The following is a 13822-nucleotide window of genomic DNA, read 5'->3' as shown; positions in this document are numbered from 1 at the left end:
TTAAGCTGATTGCTCAAGTCAAGGGAGCAGAGCCTCCAAATCTTGCGGTTTTCTGCACATTTTGCGATTTTTGCCTTAAGTTTGCGAGGAAAAATAGTAACTGGCGCTTTATCCTCACAATGCACTAGATATACGAAATCTTATGCCCTTCCAAAAGATGAAAAAAGAGAAACGCTCCATTAAGTTGGAGGCTGTCGATCATGGTATTGAAGTTAAATGTCCACTTTACCTTATGCTAACCTGGTTTCGTTTCAGTCTAAGCTTTTTGTTGTATTTACATTAGATTAAATTATTAGTGACTGCTTGAACACCTTAAACGGGCAAACCTGCCGTCATTGCCGAGAGAGAGGGGATTATTAATGAACTTTATGATAATGGGAAGGAATCATCTGATGGCAATCCTAGAGATCCTAAATTGAAAAATCTGCATTGATTCTTTCAGGGACATATTCTTCTCTATAATTATTCATTAAAAAAGCTAATTTTGAATTTCTGCCAATGGATGCAACATCCTCTTAACAAAAAGCCCCTGTCAGGGAGGAATAAATTTTCAGTACACAGATAACTTCATTTCAGACTGTCTTGTGTACAACTAAATTTACTTGTATTAGACCTGGGTTCGTAAATGGACTCATTATTGTTGAATGATGACAATCGTATCGCATGCTAAATTTGTCAAAAAAACAAAGAAATTTGAACAACCTGCATCCCATTTTCGTACAATCATATATTTGGTCACCGACTGGGGGACCATCTCCTAGCCAATCAGAAGCGACAGACCCGAGAAAAACCGTCTAATCACAACTGAGCTTTGCGAATCTTTTTTTATAAGGTATGTTTTGGTAACCCGAGCGGGAGACCCGTCATCTGACTTGGTAATGGATAATCAATTTGCTAGCATTTTTCCAGTAAATCAGGGGCACTTGCCATTAATTCTAAAAAGTACATAAAAATATCAAGATTAAACGCGTTTGTGTATAACCTAGTAAAAGATAGTAGAGATCCCAAGCATCTTATAATCGATAAAAATATCACAAATTATTGGAAAGCAAGACCCAAGTGGATGCTAACCGAATATCAAATTAGTTACAAATGTTGTATTCTGGCTTCCTTACATCGCGATTTCAGTCAGTTTTTCGCGCTTTTTTCCTACACCCATCTGGAGTCACTGCCAGAGAGACCGACCGACCTACTCATTGAGCGAGGCGTGTACCAAGAGTGTGTGTCAGGATCCACCCCCTTCCACCCAATCCATCCATCCATCCAACCCCTAGTTCACTTTCCGTCGCTCGGGGCTGGCCAGGTGGGCGTGCTTTGTCTCTAGTGTGTGTAGTTGGCGTATTGGATGATGGCCTCCGAGGACGCGACCAAACGGCTAAGCTCCAAGAAGCAGACGTTGGACGACGCCTATGCGGCGCCGGCCAATTTCCTGGAGATCGACGTCATCAATCCCATCACGCACGGCATGGCCAACAAGCGATACACAGACTATGAAGTCCGCATGAAGGTCAGTTTTCAAGAGCTCAGCCTTTATGGCATTACGTTAAAAACACTACATGAAAGTTGGTTGGGGTCACCTGATTTGATGAGATGTTGCCAATAGAGAGACAGTTAGTGATCAATGTTATCTATGTATGCTCCTGATTGTATTTAGCTGAGATCAAGGTAACTATATTTGTGTCCCGAAACTTGGGATACGGATCATATGTGATATCAAACACAATAATATTATCATGAAACTCAAATATCGAAATTTGGATGTCTATCTTTACTTAAATAGACCTAACGTGGATGTCCGAGTAGATCAAAGATCTTCCAAAATGTGATTGAGGACACGAAACAAGGGTCCGGAACCAATCGATCTCATTGTGAGGGACCTCAATTTTTTCATGTTTTAAAATGTAATCAAACCCAACGAATTAAGTAAGACCAATTTTGTTAATCTTACGAGGTGTTTGCGATTCCAACTAAAGTATCACATACTTTAAGATAGAAGAAAGATCACCCTTTAAGGGCTTAGCCAAGAGGATTAAAAAGAAAGATTAGTAACGGAGATGAATTCTAATTAATATCGGCGAGGTTCAATCTTGTAACAGAAAGTTCTTTTCAATGTCAATGGCATGATTCTATCACATTTCTTCTGTGATTCCTCGAAGCCGGGTCATGATTTTATGCTATAAAAATGTGTGTTTACAACCGTTTGTCGATCAAAGAATGAGTCAGCTTTCTTCTATGATTCATTTCCTTTAAATTGATTAAAATCTGTATTGCGAGAAGTTTCTCATTGGATATTTGGCGTACAGTACAAATATTTTCACACGTAGTGATTAGGTCCCATTCTAAGTTCAGTTAAATTAAATGAAGTTGTATTCTGAAAACAACTTAACTTTTAGGTCTTAGTGAACTAACATCAAATCTGAGAGCAATTATAAGAGGCATAAAGACCATGACAGTAACTGGTCACTGGTTCCGAGAAATATAAGGTGGGATTTTAGCTTGGTTTTAACCCCTGGATCAACTTCATCAATTTTCTCTGTACTCTAATTACTTATCTTGAATGTCAGTTATGTTGATTACTTGATTACCGCAAGACCTTTTTTTGTGTTTTTGCAGACGAACCTTCCGGTGTTCCGTGTCAAAGAGTCGAGTGTCAGGCGACGTTATAGCGATTTTGAATGGCTTCGCAATGAGCTGGAAAGAGATAGCAAGGTAAATGGATTCCATCTTCCGATCCCATGAGAGATCAGATTGTTATGTATTTTTTTTTTCAACACCGACAGATTGTGGTTCCGGCCTTACCAAGCAAGGCCATTAAACGTCAGCTACCTTTTCGGAATGACGACGGCATCTATGAGGAGGGATTCATTGAAGAGCGGCGCTCAGGTTTAGAAGCATTTGTCAATAAGTAAGTGTTTGTATTCTTAATCATGGACCCTTTCATATGCCTTGATAAGAATTTTACCTACAAGAGACACTTCGGAGAATGAGTCTGGTTTCTTGTTCACTCATGATTGGAATATAATTTCACAATAGGTTTCGTGATTCAATTCATGAGTGTTCTTTAAATGAAAGAGTCGCTTTTTTCAACCCTGAATTAATGTTGAATTCTTTGAATCACCTGTGAGCATTGATGACCTAGTGCGTAGTACGAAGCGTAAATGATGATAAATGATGTATGTTTCAGAATTGCTGGCCATCCCATGGCTCAAAATGAGCGTTGTCTCCACATGTTTCTGCAGGAGCCGAACATTGATCGCAATTACGTCCCAGGCAAGATCCGGAGTGCTTGATCTGCCACATCTCCCCTCCCTAAATCCCCTTCACATAATCTCACCAGATATTTCTACACCTAATGCTATGTATGTGCTTGTAGCTTATGAAACGAGCTGGTAACAAGATTTTTTCTCATTTTACTAATTCCTTGCCCCTCCCAAGAAACAAAAGCATTTCCAGTAATTGATCCCCGGTCTTATTCGAGTCTCGAATCCGACTCGTTTGAAGTATCTTCCTTATTTCTTTCATTTCGTATCTTGCCCAAGAAGCATAAAATGAACTTTTCAGCGTACTCCAATGCGGGCTGACACGATCAAAAGCCTGCGGAAGATATATATCAGAATAACCTAAAGTCGACGAGAAAATGTGTGATAAAAAACAAAAGCTCTTTAAGATCCTCATTAAGCTGCAGCAACTCCAATAATATGAGAAAAAATAAACCATATGTCGATTAGAACATTGGATTTTAATATGATTAACATTAGATTCAACTATGGGATCGCTAGTTTACAATTCAACATGAATTACGGGCTCCACCGAGATGTGATCCTCTGGCACATGAGTTTGACAAGATGGCTGGAATGGATTGCCATGATTGAGATGTGGGGATCATCGCTTCTTCTTGGGGAAGGCTGTGACAATGAGCTGCTTCAAACTAGGAAAACCCTGAGGTTTCCCCTGAATAAACCCCCGGTCGTTGTGAATGTCTAGAAAGTATTAAATCAATCATTATTGTATAAGTTTGATCAATCCGGTCCCAACAAACTTAGGAGCACATATCTCATCAATAGGTCATTTCCCCTTCTGAGACTTGAGAGCAGATTCAGGGACATAAGTTTGAGTTAGTCAAAACGAGTTTTGAAACCGTACGGACAAGTATTGTTTAGGTTTGCTACACTTGTTGCATGTTTTATGAGCAAACAACGTTTTTTTGTCTTTTTCATTCCGAGATGACCAATTACCGGAGAGAGCGTTGTTGTAATTTCAATTAGCGTTCGTCTCTCTTTTCTCATCACTCTTTTGGCTTTGTCTACAATTCCACCTGGTCCGCTTTATCAATTTCGTACAAGCATGGTTATTGAAAACTAATTTTAACGTTTCCCCCTGCTTTCTTCTGCAATAGAACTCCTTTTTTTCATTCCTCATTTATAACACTGGTTTGTTCAATCTTCAAAGATCTAGGGCGGCTTTACACTACGATGGAAAATCAGGATTGAATCTGGTTTGAGGATGGAAGTAGGACTAGTGCTGGGGCGAGTTTTTCGCAATATGAATCTTTTTGTTCGACTTCAGTACAGTGAAAGACTGGAGTCGCCCCAGAACTAGTCCGACTTCCACCCTCAAACCGAATTGAATCTTGGTTTTCCATCCTAGTGTAAATCCGCTCTAAACTTGACAACTTAATTTGAGGTGACTAAAAGTATGGCTAGCCAAGTTTGCACGAGCTGAGTAATGCTTTTTCAAGTCAACATTTTCAAGTGCACTTGAAGCAGGTTTTATATGTTTTCCTCGTCAGGAAGAACCAAGTAGAACAACGAAACCGTAAAATACCATTCAGCACTAAGGTCACCGAGTAGCATTGATTAGCTGATGTAGAGTTATCTTCACTATGTTAAGTGGCTTGTCGGCTCTGGACTGGACATGGGAAAAGGTCAAAGGAGTGCATTGATGTGGTGAAAACCTTTTTAAAGCAAAAGCGATAGAAATGTCAAGTAGGTAGTGAATGGAGGAGCGAAAGGCTGTTGGTAGGTATGTACATCAGTACCTGGTGGTGCAAACTCCTTTGTGAACTGAATTTCGGTGTGAAAGCGATCATGTGGTGGAAGAACGGTTTCTGTTTCGTGGTCCTCAACAAGCACGTCGTTTGTGCTCTCATTTCTGACGGGGGGTCGATAAACGGGCACGTTTACAAGGGTGTTGGGTTGGTCCGCGTTCCGTAATCCATACTGCCGTTTGTTGTGTTTTGAAGATGTCTCGGGTGAATATGTCTCCTCATCCGAGTCGTGGGAGTGGGTGATCTTGTCGCCAAAACCTCTGCCATGCCCAATAGACGGCCTAAAAGACGGCAGTCTACCCACAAAACCGGCCCCGACAGGTTTCACCGGAACAAGTTTAGGAACGGGTCGCCTAGGGACGAGTTTGTACTTTTTGGGTGGTCTAGAGAGATACAAGGGGTCTTTGAGTCAATAGGGGTCCGTCGTGGGTCCATGTCTTGGGTTGACAAAATTGATCAGAATGCCAGCATGCAAGTCTTACAAGATCCAAGGGTTCTGTTGAAGAATTTTCGGAAAGCTGGACCTAAATCCAGGATCATAGGCAGCCCTGGTCTCGAGGGCTGCGACGATGCCCAAGGCGGTCAGAGCGTCAAATTGACGGAAGAACACGCCCACGATCTCTCCTAGGGTGGTGCCAGCTGCTACCAAGTCGTCAAATGTGCCAGATGTTATTTGTGAAATGAATGTGTTTATGCCCGAGAGGCGTTTCTGAATCACCGAGCTCCCAGTAGCCACATCAAAACCGTGCAAAGGAATGGTTTGGTTAAGACTCCTGGCCTGTTTGTAGAGCTTGTATAGTTTGTCCATGCCTTCCTCAGGCAGGGGAGGGTTTGGGTCTCGTCTGCAGTACAGATTAAGTGGAAGATGTATGTACAAATATCAAGTGTGGTTTTTCTCATTTCGGAAAAGAAGTCTCGTTGTCAAATGTCCGAGTCAGCGGTATGAATGAGCACTCCAGTCTAGACATTGTCTGTTTTTTTTTGTACAATTTCAACATCTCGAAATTGTAATCTCGAGAGTACGTTATGGTCATAATCACAGCAGTTGAAGATTTCTGTTACGTTTGCTACTCACGTGTGGTATTCGGTTTTGGGACCTATCTCCTTATAATAAACAGGAAGGGGTTCGGCATTTTTTAGAATTGGAATCTCTTCGCCATCAAACTCGATTCCGCTGCCTATACCCTCTCCTAAGGAATTTATCGCAGGTTCATTGTACTCTTCGTAGTCATAATCGGAATTATGAGCGTGATTGCCGTTGTCTGGAGTGAGATTGTGTGGAACTCTAGGTCGTCTTGGAGGGCCTCGTCCTGGCCGTCCCGGTCTGTTGTTTCTGAACTGACGATTCGGCCCCCCTAAACCTGGTCCTCCTCGAAAACGCGGGGGACCCCTTCCTGGGAATCGTCGACGTAATGGGGGAGGCGGGTATCTTCGTCTACTTTGGTCATTGCCTCTGTTTCGGGGAGAATCATACTCTCCAAGACCGGGTGGACCACTTGGCCCCCCAATTGAATTGGGTCCCCCAGGTCCACTTGAATCATAATTATGTGGATGATCATTGGGCCCCTCCAGCCTCCCTTGTATGCCTGGGCCTCTGGGTGGCCCAGGAAGGTTGAGCGGTCCTCCTGGACCTCCAGGTCTATTTCCAAGTGGTAATTCCGTGTCATAGTCGGTGTATTCTGGGTCATAATCCTCTTGATAGTCATATTCCTGATAATCCTGCTTCTCTTCATGGGGTGCATTGAGATTTGGAGGTCCTCTTAGCCCAGGTCTTCTAGGCGAAAGCCCCTCTGGGCCTCCGTGATAGACGTCATAGTCCCCAGGTTCTTCTACTCCGTTTTGATATCCATTGAATACTCCTAGTGGTCCAGGTCCTCCAGGACCGTTTCGATATCCATTGTTGTACTTGCCTGGTCCACTTGGCCCGTTTCTATACCCGTTTCCAGGTCTGCCTAGCACCCCTGGTCTTCCTGGTCTACCCGGGCCTCCTCGCCCACCTGGACCCCCTGGTCCACCTTGCCCACCAAATCCTGGTCTTCTTCGAAAATTTGGCCCCGCTCCGTCTCGGTATTGTTGGCCTGGTCTGAAGTTTTGGGTATATCCTGGGCCTCCTGGACCTCCTAGTCCTCCTGGGCCACCTGGGCCACCTAAGCGTCCCAGACTATCAGAATTTTCAAGACCTCCGGGACCACCTGGTCCTCCAGGCCGGTTACGAAATCTTCGTTGGGGTGACCGTCCTGGTAGTATTTGGCTTGAAAGACCCCCTGGTCCATTAGGACCACCTAGTCCTCGAAATCTAGGTCTCCCAGGTCTAAACCTTTCTGGGGGCCCATTGTTGTATCCAACTTCTGGACCAGAAGGAGTGGGGCTTTCATAATCTGTATATTCGTCATCTCCACCAAGAGGGGGTCCCCTAATCCCAGTGCCTGGTCGTCTTGGTTTGTTTGGTCCTCCAGGTCCTCCAGGTCCTCCGGGTCCTCCAGGTCTTCTGGGCCTATATGGGCCATATTCATTGTAATCTTCTTGATAATCGTCTGTGTACTCGTCGTATTGAATATCCTGGGGTCCATAGCCCTGCTCTGGCCCGCGATCTTGTCTGAAACGTCTCCTTTCTGGTCCGGGTCTTAGGCCTCCTCGTTGACCCGGATGCCTTGCAGGCCTTGGAATTGGACTTGCAGGTAGATAAGATCTTGCTGCAATTGCGGGCGGAACATGTGCTTGCTTCCGCTGAGCTGCTCCAAAAGCTTGTTCCTTTACTGGGATTTCTCCCAAAACAATCTCATCCGCGCCTAAAACATAATCCTGATCGAGAACAACCACGTTTTCACTGTTGGTGAAAGCCACATTGCCAAAACTGTCGTCCATTTGGTCAAATTCATCCAGTGAAATAAGCTCGGGCAAACCATTATGCGAATTGCTTGGACCTGAAAAAAGGAAAGGAACAATTTAAGGTTTGCTTCCCAAAATTTCAAAAACATTTGTGACTTCTTTTATGTCCTTACTTTCTATTATCATTTTATACATACATGATTCCTTTTGGTTCATACATGAATGAATTACAGCATTGATCGTTTCCTAATCCTAGCTTCTAATTCAGACGAAAAATCTAATCCTTTCAAGGCGGGAGGGTTTCCAGATTTGGTTGTGCCACTTGACCCAGACTCGCCTTGGGACGTTGATTTCTTCAACTTGTTGGCTTGCAATTGGGCAGCCAGAGAGTTCCCAGCTGACGAACTACCAGCAGGCAGAGGTGGAGGAGGTGGGGGCGGTGGAGCCGTTCCTTGTGTTACTGGGAAGCTTGGTCCTCCTCCTCGTGGTGGTCCAGGTGGTCCAGGTGGTGGAGGAGGTGGGGGCGGCGGAGGTGGAGGTGGCCCCGATAAAAGAGAAGAAAATGCTGTGGAAATGATAAGTGGCTGTGGAGCATCAGAGGGAACAGCCACAAATGACTGGCCATCTAACGAATTGTTTGTTGGTGTTGATGGCGATGACAATTGGAATTTGCGAATTGATGCACCTTCATCAAGTTTCTTCAAAATGAGCTCTTGATTTCCAAGCAGTCTATTAATCATCTTCTCGAAATTATCCATTCGCAACATAATTTGAGCACGCTCAATTTTGATCTCATTGCGAAGCGTGTCCAATGATCTTGATACGGCGCAACCGTCACTCCCATTTGTCAACATAGAACTCGAGTTTGTTCTTTTTACCGAGTTGGACCTTCGAACGATTGGCTGAAACTGACCTACTCGTGTCAGAGGTCGGTCGTTAGAATCCAAGTCCTCGTCTCCAAGGGAGGCCAAAGACCGGGTAGAGCTTCGAGGATGGTTTGTCTCCAAAGCAGTACGTTCAAGAGGTTTCTGGCACTCCTTGAGAATCCCCAAGAACTCAAGAGCCTCCTCGTTGCTTTTGCATTTCAAACCAAATGCTTCTTGCTTGAAGGTCCATTGAACATAACTATCCCGTTCAATTTTGGCCCGAAATCCAGCAAATGACAAATCATCCACAAGGACCTTGGTTGGCCCACCGGGTATGGACGTTGTGTGCAAATGTAACTGGTTCGTTCCGTCAGTCATGGTAATTACGGTCAGAAGTGTAAGTTTGGTGATGGTACCAGGTGGGGGTGGAACGACCTCCCATTTTTCATTCTTGAACTGAATGAGGCGACCCTCCACTTGAAATTCCCTCGACATCTTGAAAGTCATGTACCTGTCAGATCAATTGTACCTCAGAAAGTAGACTAACAGCTCACCTCGTCGTGAGACACTGTTCTCATTCTTACTATCACACTTCTGCGGTTCTCTTTATCATGCCACTATGTGTTTCTTCGGTAATTTGACGTTATCGCATACAATACAGGAAATAAGACCTAAAGCTCTGGAGTATACCGCAGTATGTATGGCTTACCGAAAATGCTTTTGCTGTCATGGTGCTGGTTCGGATCTCTCTGGGGAGGTTGGGCAGCTGGGCTGGAAACCACGTATCCAGTGTCGTGAATTTCATAAGATTTAGATTCAGGGCTGGACCCTGTATAAGAAATGATTCCTCCGTCATGATCTTCCGTTCCCACTTGTGGATGTTCCACCAACGTTTCTAAATGCTCATCCGGATCATGATGATCCACGGATGAGAATTCCAACTGTGGGTCACACGACACTTGACTGGGACCCAAACCCAGGACCACCATTAAAGTCAGAGAACATTTTACTTTCATTTGCCACCGATTCATCGGGAGATCTGTTCACTAGCACAATTCATTGGGAACTGATCTCAAAAGGGACAGACTTCTTATTTTCTCCTCACTGGCATCTCATCATCCTTGCCCGGTCGGCATAAAAAAACACCCTATCCTAACGAGATGATGCGTCGTCAATCTGTTACCATTTCTATTGTGACGCAAGTGGTGGATCCCTCGAGTCCTCGTCCAAAGTGTCACTTTCTTCTGAGCCCGATAGAAACCAAACCGACGTCTAGATACCCGATTGGCACTCTGCTCCCAACGCTAAGCCCTGCTCTGCTACCGGCGTATGACCATGTGGATAAGAGCACTCGGATTAGATCGTTCATTGGCTTGAGAGCATGGATGGACTTGATCTTGACAGAAAATCCTATGAACTTGGAATACCGTGTTTTCGGAATGGCGCCATTCTTTTCTTTTCTATTGTATTACAACTCTTTCATACTTAACTAGTAGAAGACTCAGTTTACATGTAGTTCGCAAACAAAAGAAAGTGTAAAACCTTCAAATCAGGAAACATGTTTAAGCACGTAAAAACTTGGATGGACCATGTACCAGGAGCGTACGTATTAAGCTTTTAACCACTGCTATCAACTTTTACTTTGAACCGACTCCCAGATTGTCTCTGACAGAAGCGAGTCCTGCGACAAAACGGGAATAAACTCGAACCTTCCTGAAATACAGACAGAGCTAGTATTTCAAACACAAAACCCAGCTGAGCGAGACTTATATTTTGGCTTGATGTGCACGTTGTTACTAGATCCAGGTTTTAAACAAGGAAAAATGACCGAAGGGCACTCACTGAAGGAGGAAAATTATGAGTTTGGCGGAAATTGATGAGAATGCACTTTACTCTGGATCTTGTTCTCCTTTGGAAATAACTCCTGATTCATCCTTGGCATTGTGCATTTGATGGTTCCATTCATTTGAGGAAGAAGCCTCGGAAGTCGGAAAAGCCTTGTGGGTCAAAGTCCACTGCATTCTGTTACAACCGAGCCAATAGTTTGGATTTGGTATTGCTTTGCGAGGTTGATGGAAAAGATAAGTCGGTGAAGCCGTCATCTTAATAATTTACAAGGCGTACTGAAAACCAATACAACTGTTTCATGGCACAAATCTTATTGTAGGGTAAGCCACCTCGGTGATGATTACCACCCTCATCATAAATCGGCGAGTGAGGCGATTATTTCGATGACCTTTCAAAGGTGGAGGCTCGGAGAGATAAATGGCCGTTTAAAAGGTTTGATAACGAACGGGAAGAAAAAAGTGGGAATTCTTCCCAATGCGATGTGGAGCTATGAGTGATATTTCATAAGATATGATGAAACACTGGCTTGAGAGCGAAGTGATCAAGATAATCATTCAGGAGGATGAACTCCGTTTTTTTTTGCTTCATTCCGTTTCAAACCATTGGTTTTAAGTTGCATGTTCTAAAACTAAAATATCACTATTCCATTGTTTGAAAACAAGAGCAAACTTTTGGAGCGGCTTCAAAACTGGTCAAAATGAGACGTTCGTCGCATCCTTTTTGACGAAAGATTTTACATGTACCACAGACATTATATTTTATGGGCAGCCTAAGGATAGTTTTTTGTTTTCTGGTGGCCGAGTTGTATTTTAAAAATCAGTTGATTTGGATGACGAGCAGAGTTTCAAAAATAATCGTTTCTTCTGTACTCTATTTTGTGAGGGACTCATTACAGCGATGTAGAAATAGAGTAAATGATCGGTTCACACAAACAATGGTGTCAAGGCCAACGTTTAGAAGATTGGCCCCCTCCTCCCCAGGAATGACTGCATCGTGTGAGAGAACAATTGCGATCAGTTCATCGTCTCATTAGGCCTTCTGCTCGGTCAAGTACCCTTGAAATTGCCATTTGCATAGCGGAACCAGCACCATGATCCGGCAACAAACAATGCGCAACCAACGCGAATCACTGAGACAACGGGAACAACAAGCAAAGTAGGGTTGCAATGTGGAGTGATTTAATGCGGCCAATTTAATAACAATCATAAATATGGAATGTTTTTAATAAATATCGCGTAGCCGTTCAACCTTATTCGCATACGGTGGGCTTCGGGTGATGGCAAGCAACATCGTGGTAATGGGGCTGACCGCGGTCAGCGGTGTAGGTGTGAATGAGGACAGCCACACACTCTTCATCTGTCTCAGGTTGGCCCCCAGGAGTGTTACCAGCGTTGGACCACAGACCACGGTTGCATTGGGTTCCTTTTGGGCACTTGGGAGGAATGGGGTCCACTCTACCATTATTCCATCTCACGGCAGTACTAAATGTTGAGAACCAAAGGTGAGCAAGGTTTCTTAATTTCCTTCAAACTCACATCCAATTTTCGACCTTACCCTCCAGATGTGACTTTTCCGCCGGTCCAGTAGTAAGGAGCCTCACTCACCACCACAGAATTGATTTCGGCAGCCTTGGCATTTCCATTACTTCCATCAAAGGATACAATGTTCATATTCAAACTTTTGCAATAGCGAATTGCGTCAGAGTGCCTCATAGGCGAAGCCCTGGCTGCTCTCCAGGACAAATGGTATTGACCAGTTTGGCCTTGATAGTTTATGGGCGATGAGCCACTGCTTTGAGCACCGCTGAAGGCCGATCCGGATTGACTGGAACCCCCAAAGTTCCGGAAGATACTGGGCCTTCGGAAAGTGTTGCCGAATTGGCCAACGGCCACGCCGATCACAATGGCGAAGATGAACTCCTTGATGAACATGTTGAACAGATGTAGTTGATCCTTGACTGAATCAGAATGCTGCCTTTCTAGGATGACGAGCCTCTTTTTATAGGTCTTTCCTCTTTGAGAATATCCAGTTTTGCCTTTGTCCGGATTGACGCATAACGTTCGTCGCTGGGTGCCGAAGCTGTCCGTGGTTTGACGCACGCGTTTGCAGCTCTCCAGAGACACGCTCAGAGTTCAGGATTGACGCATCATCCGTTGCTCCGTGTGTCTACTTTGACCGTTGGGTTCGTAGTTCGTCCGCAAGACACAAGGCAAGGAGGAGCCTTAGTTGCTTCATATACATACGAAGTGTAGTTCTGGTTTTCTTCGCGCGTCAATACACTCTCATTGAACGCACTGCCAGGCTCTTCGATAAAAAGACGTACTACTTTGTAACCCAGTTGGCATGGCGACTGATGAGTATCTTTCAAAGTAACTGAAGAGAATCACACAGAAGTACTCGTCTGTCCTCTTTCCTCTTTGTCTTCGAAATACTTACAAGACAAATGGACGCTCAAAAGTGCAACTTTGCGGGCCAAAATCTCGAGAACGTGGCTGGAAATCTTTCATTCATAATAGAAAAAACCCATTCCCTCGGAATTGTTAGTGCACTACTGTTGTAGATATATGCATCCCCTTCATGATTCGTATGTGATGTCAATCACCTTTCCTGTTTGTAGGCGTCTCTCGCTCCAGTCACCAAACACAAAGTAACTGTCCGGACAAACCTGAATTTCCAGTCTTTTTTGGTCCACCTCAATCTTTGAGTCTCATCGTAATCCTGAACTCATTCCCACCAAAAATGGTTTCCAGATGCAAAACGTCTTTTGCCCGAGGTTGAACATCTGATTCGTTTCCCACACACCATCCAGTGCCAACAATCCGCATCAAAAGTTGCAGGGAGAAAATCTAGCTGGTTGTAAAAGAGAAATGTCATGATGCACGGGATTTTCCCAGTGGCCTCGAAGAAACACAAGGAAAGCTGAGTCATATCTGGTGACTTCAATGCACTTCTCTATCCTCAAGGATGATCAACGTTATTGACCTTGTTAGTGGTGATCATTGTCCAAAATCGCGGAAAGCCCTCTACTCGCAAGCAGAATGATCTGCGTAGAATGATTTTAATACACACTTCCAAGCATTCTTTGGTTGTCTTGGCTTGGTTGGCATCCTTCGAGTTGAAATGCATATAATACTTCGATTTGGATCGATTGAGGAAGTCCTCAACGTGGTACAGTATGTATACGCATTTATGACCCTCTTTGTCAAACCTTTTTGAGAGGCAGTCATATTTT

General features: G+C 44.1%; 3 protein-coding genes across 3 annotated transcripts; 1 reads left to right on the top strand and 2 right to left on the bottom strand.

Annotated features, from left to right (window-relative positions):
* Nucleotides 1–1280: 1280 nt before the first annotated feature.
* LOC131880486 (sorting nexin-12-like) lies at nt 1281–3417 on the top strand (the record flags this gene model as incomplete). Its single annotated transcript, XM_059227143.1, is given in 4 exon segments — nt 1281–1507; nt 2614–2709; nt 2781–2905; nt 3185–3417. Coding segments are annotated over 4 exon segments (489 nt in total). The 3' UTR covers nt 3291–3417.
* Nucleotides 3418–3720: 303 nt separating this feature from the next.
* On the bottom strand, nt 3721–10234 carry LOC131880485 (uncharacterized). The gene is made up of 5 exons (XM_059227142.1): nt 9452–10234; nt 6123–7971; nt 5530–5889; nt 5039–5430; nt 3721–3980 (listed from the first exon to the last, which is right to left on the bottom strand). The coding sequence occupies exons 1-5, from the start codon at nt 9771–9773 to the stop codon at nt 3883–3885; spliced, it is 3021 nt and encodes a 1006-aa protein (XP_059083125.1). The 5' UTR covers nt 9774–10234; the 3' UTR covers nt 3721–3882.
* A 1518-nt stretch (nt 10235–11752) lies between these two features.
* Nucleotides 11753–12767, bottom strand: LOC131880665 (uncharacterized). The gene is made up of 2 exons (XM_059227345.1): nt 12145–12767; nt 11753–12071 (listed from the first exon to the last, which is right to left on the bottom strand). Exons 1-2 carry the CDS (start codon nt 12519–12521, stop codon nt 11840–11842), a joined length of 609 nt encoding a protein of 202 aa, XP_059083328.1. The 5' UTR covers nt 12522–12767; the 3' UTR covers nt 11753–11839.
* Nucleotides 12768–13822: the final 1055 nt, after the last annotated feature.

The sequence above is a fragment of the Tigriopus californicus genome, chromosome 5, assembly GCF_007210705.1.
Source record: "Tigriopus californicus strain San Diego chromosome 5, Tcal_SD_v2.1, whole genome shotgun sequence".
NCBI lineage: Eukaryota > Metazoa > Arthropoda > Copepoda > Harpacticoida > Harpacticidae > Tigriopus > Tigriopus californicus.
The sequence above is the reverse complement of the archived record's forward strand: the minus strand, read 5'-3'. Positions and strand labels throughout refer to the sequence as shown.

Coding starts and splice junctions, on each gene's coding strand:
- LOC131880485 (XM_059227142.1), bottom strand. CDS start 9,773: ATGAATCGGTGGCAAATGAAAGTAAAATGTTCTCTGACTTTAATGGTG. Junction 7,972..9,451: donor TGACAGCAAAAGCATTTTCG/GTAAGCCATACA, acceptor TCCTTTTTTCAG/GTCCAAGCAATTCGCATAAT. Junction 5,890..6,122: donor CCCAAAACCGAATACCACAC/GTGAGTAGCAAA, acceptor TCTGTACTGCAG/ACGAGACCCAAACCCTCCCC.
- LOC131880665 (XM_059227345.1), bottom strand. CDS start 12,521: ATGTTCATCAAGGAGTTCATCTTCGCCATTGTGATCGGCGTGGCCGTT. Junction 12,072..12,144: donor GGAAAAGTCACATCTGGAGG/GTAAGGTCGAAA, acceptor CTCAACATTTAG/TACTGCCGTGAGATGGAATA.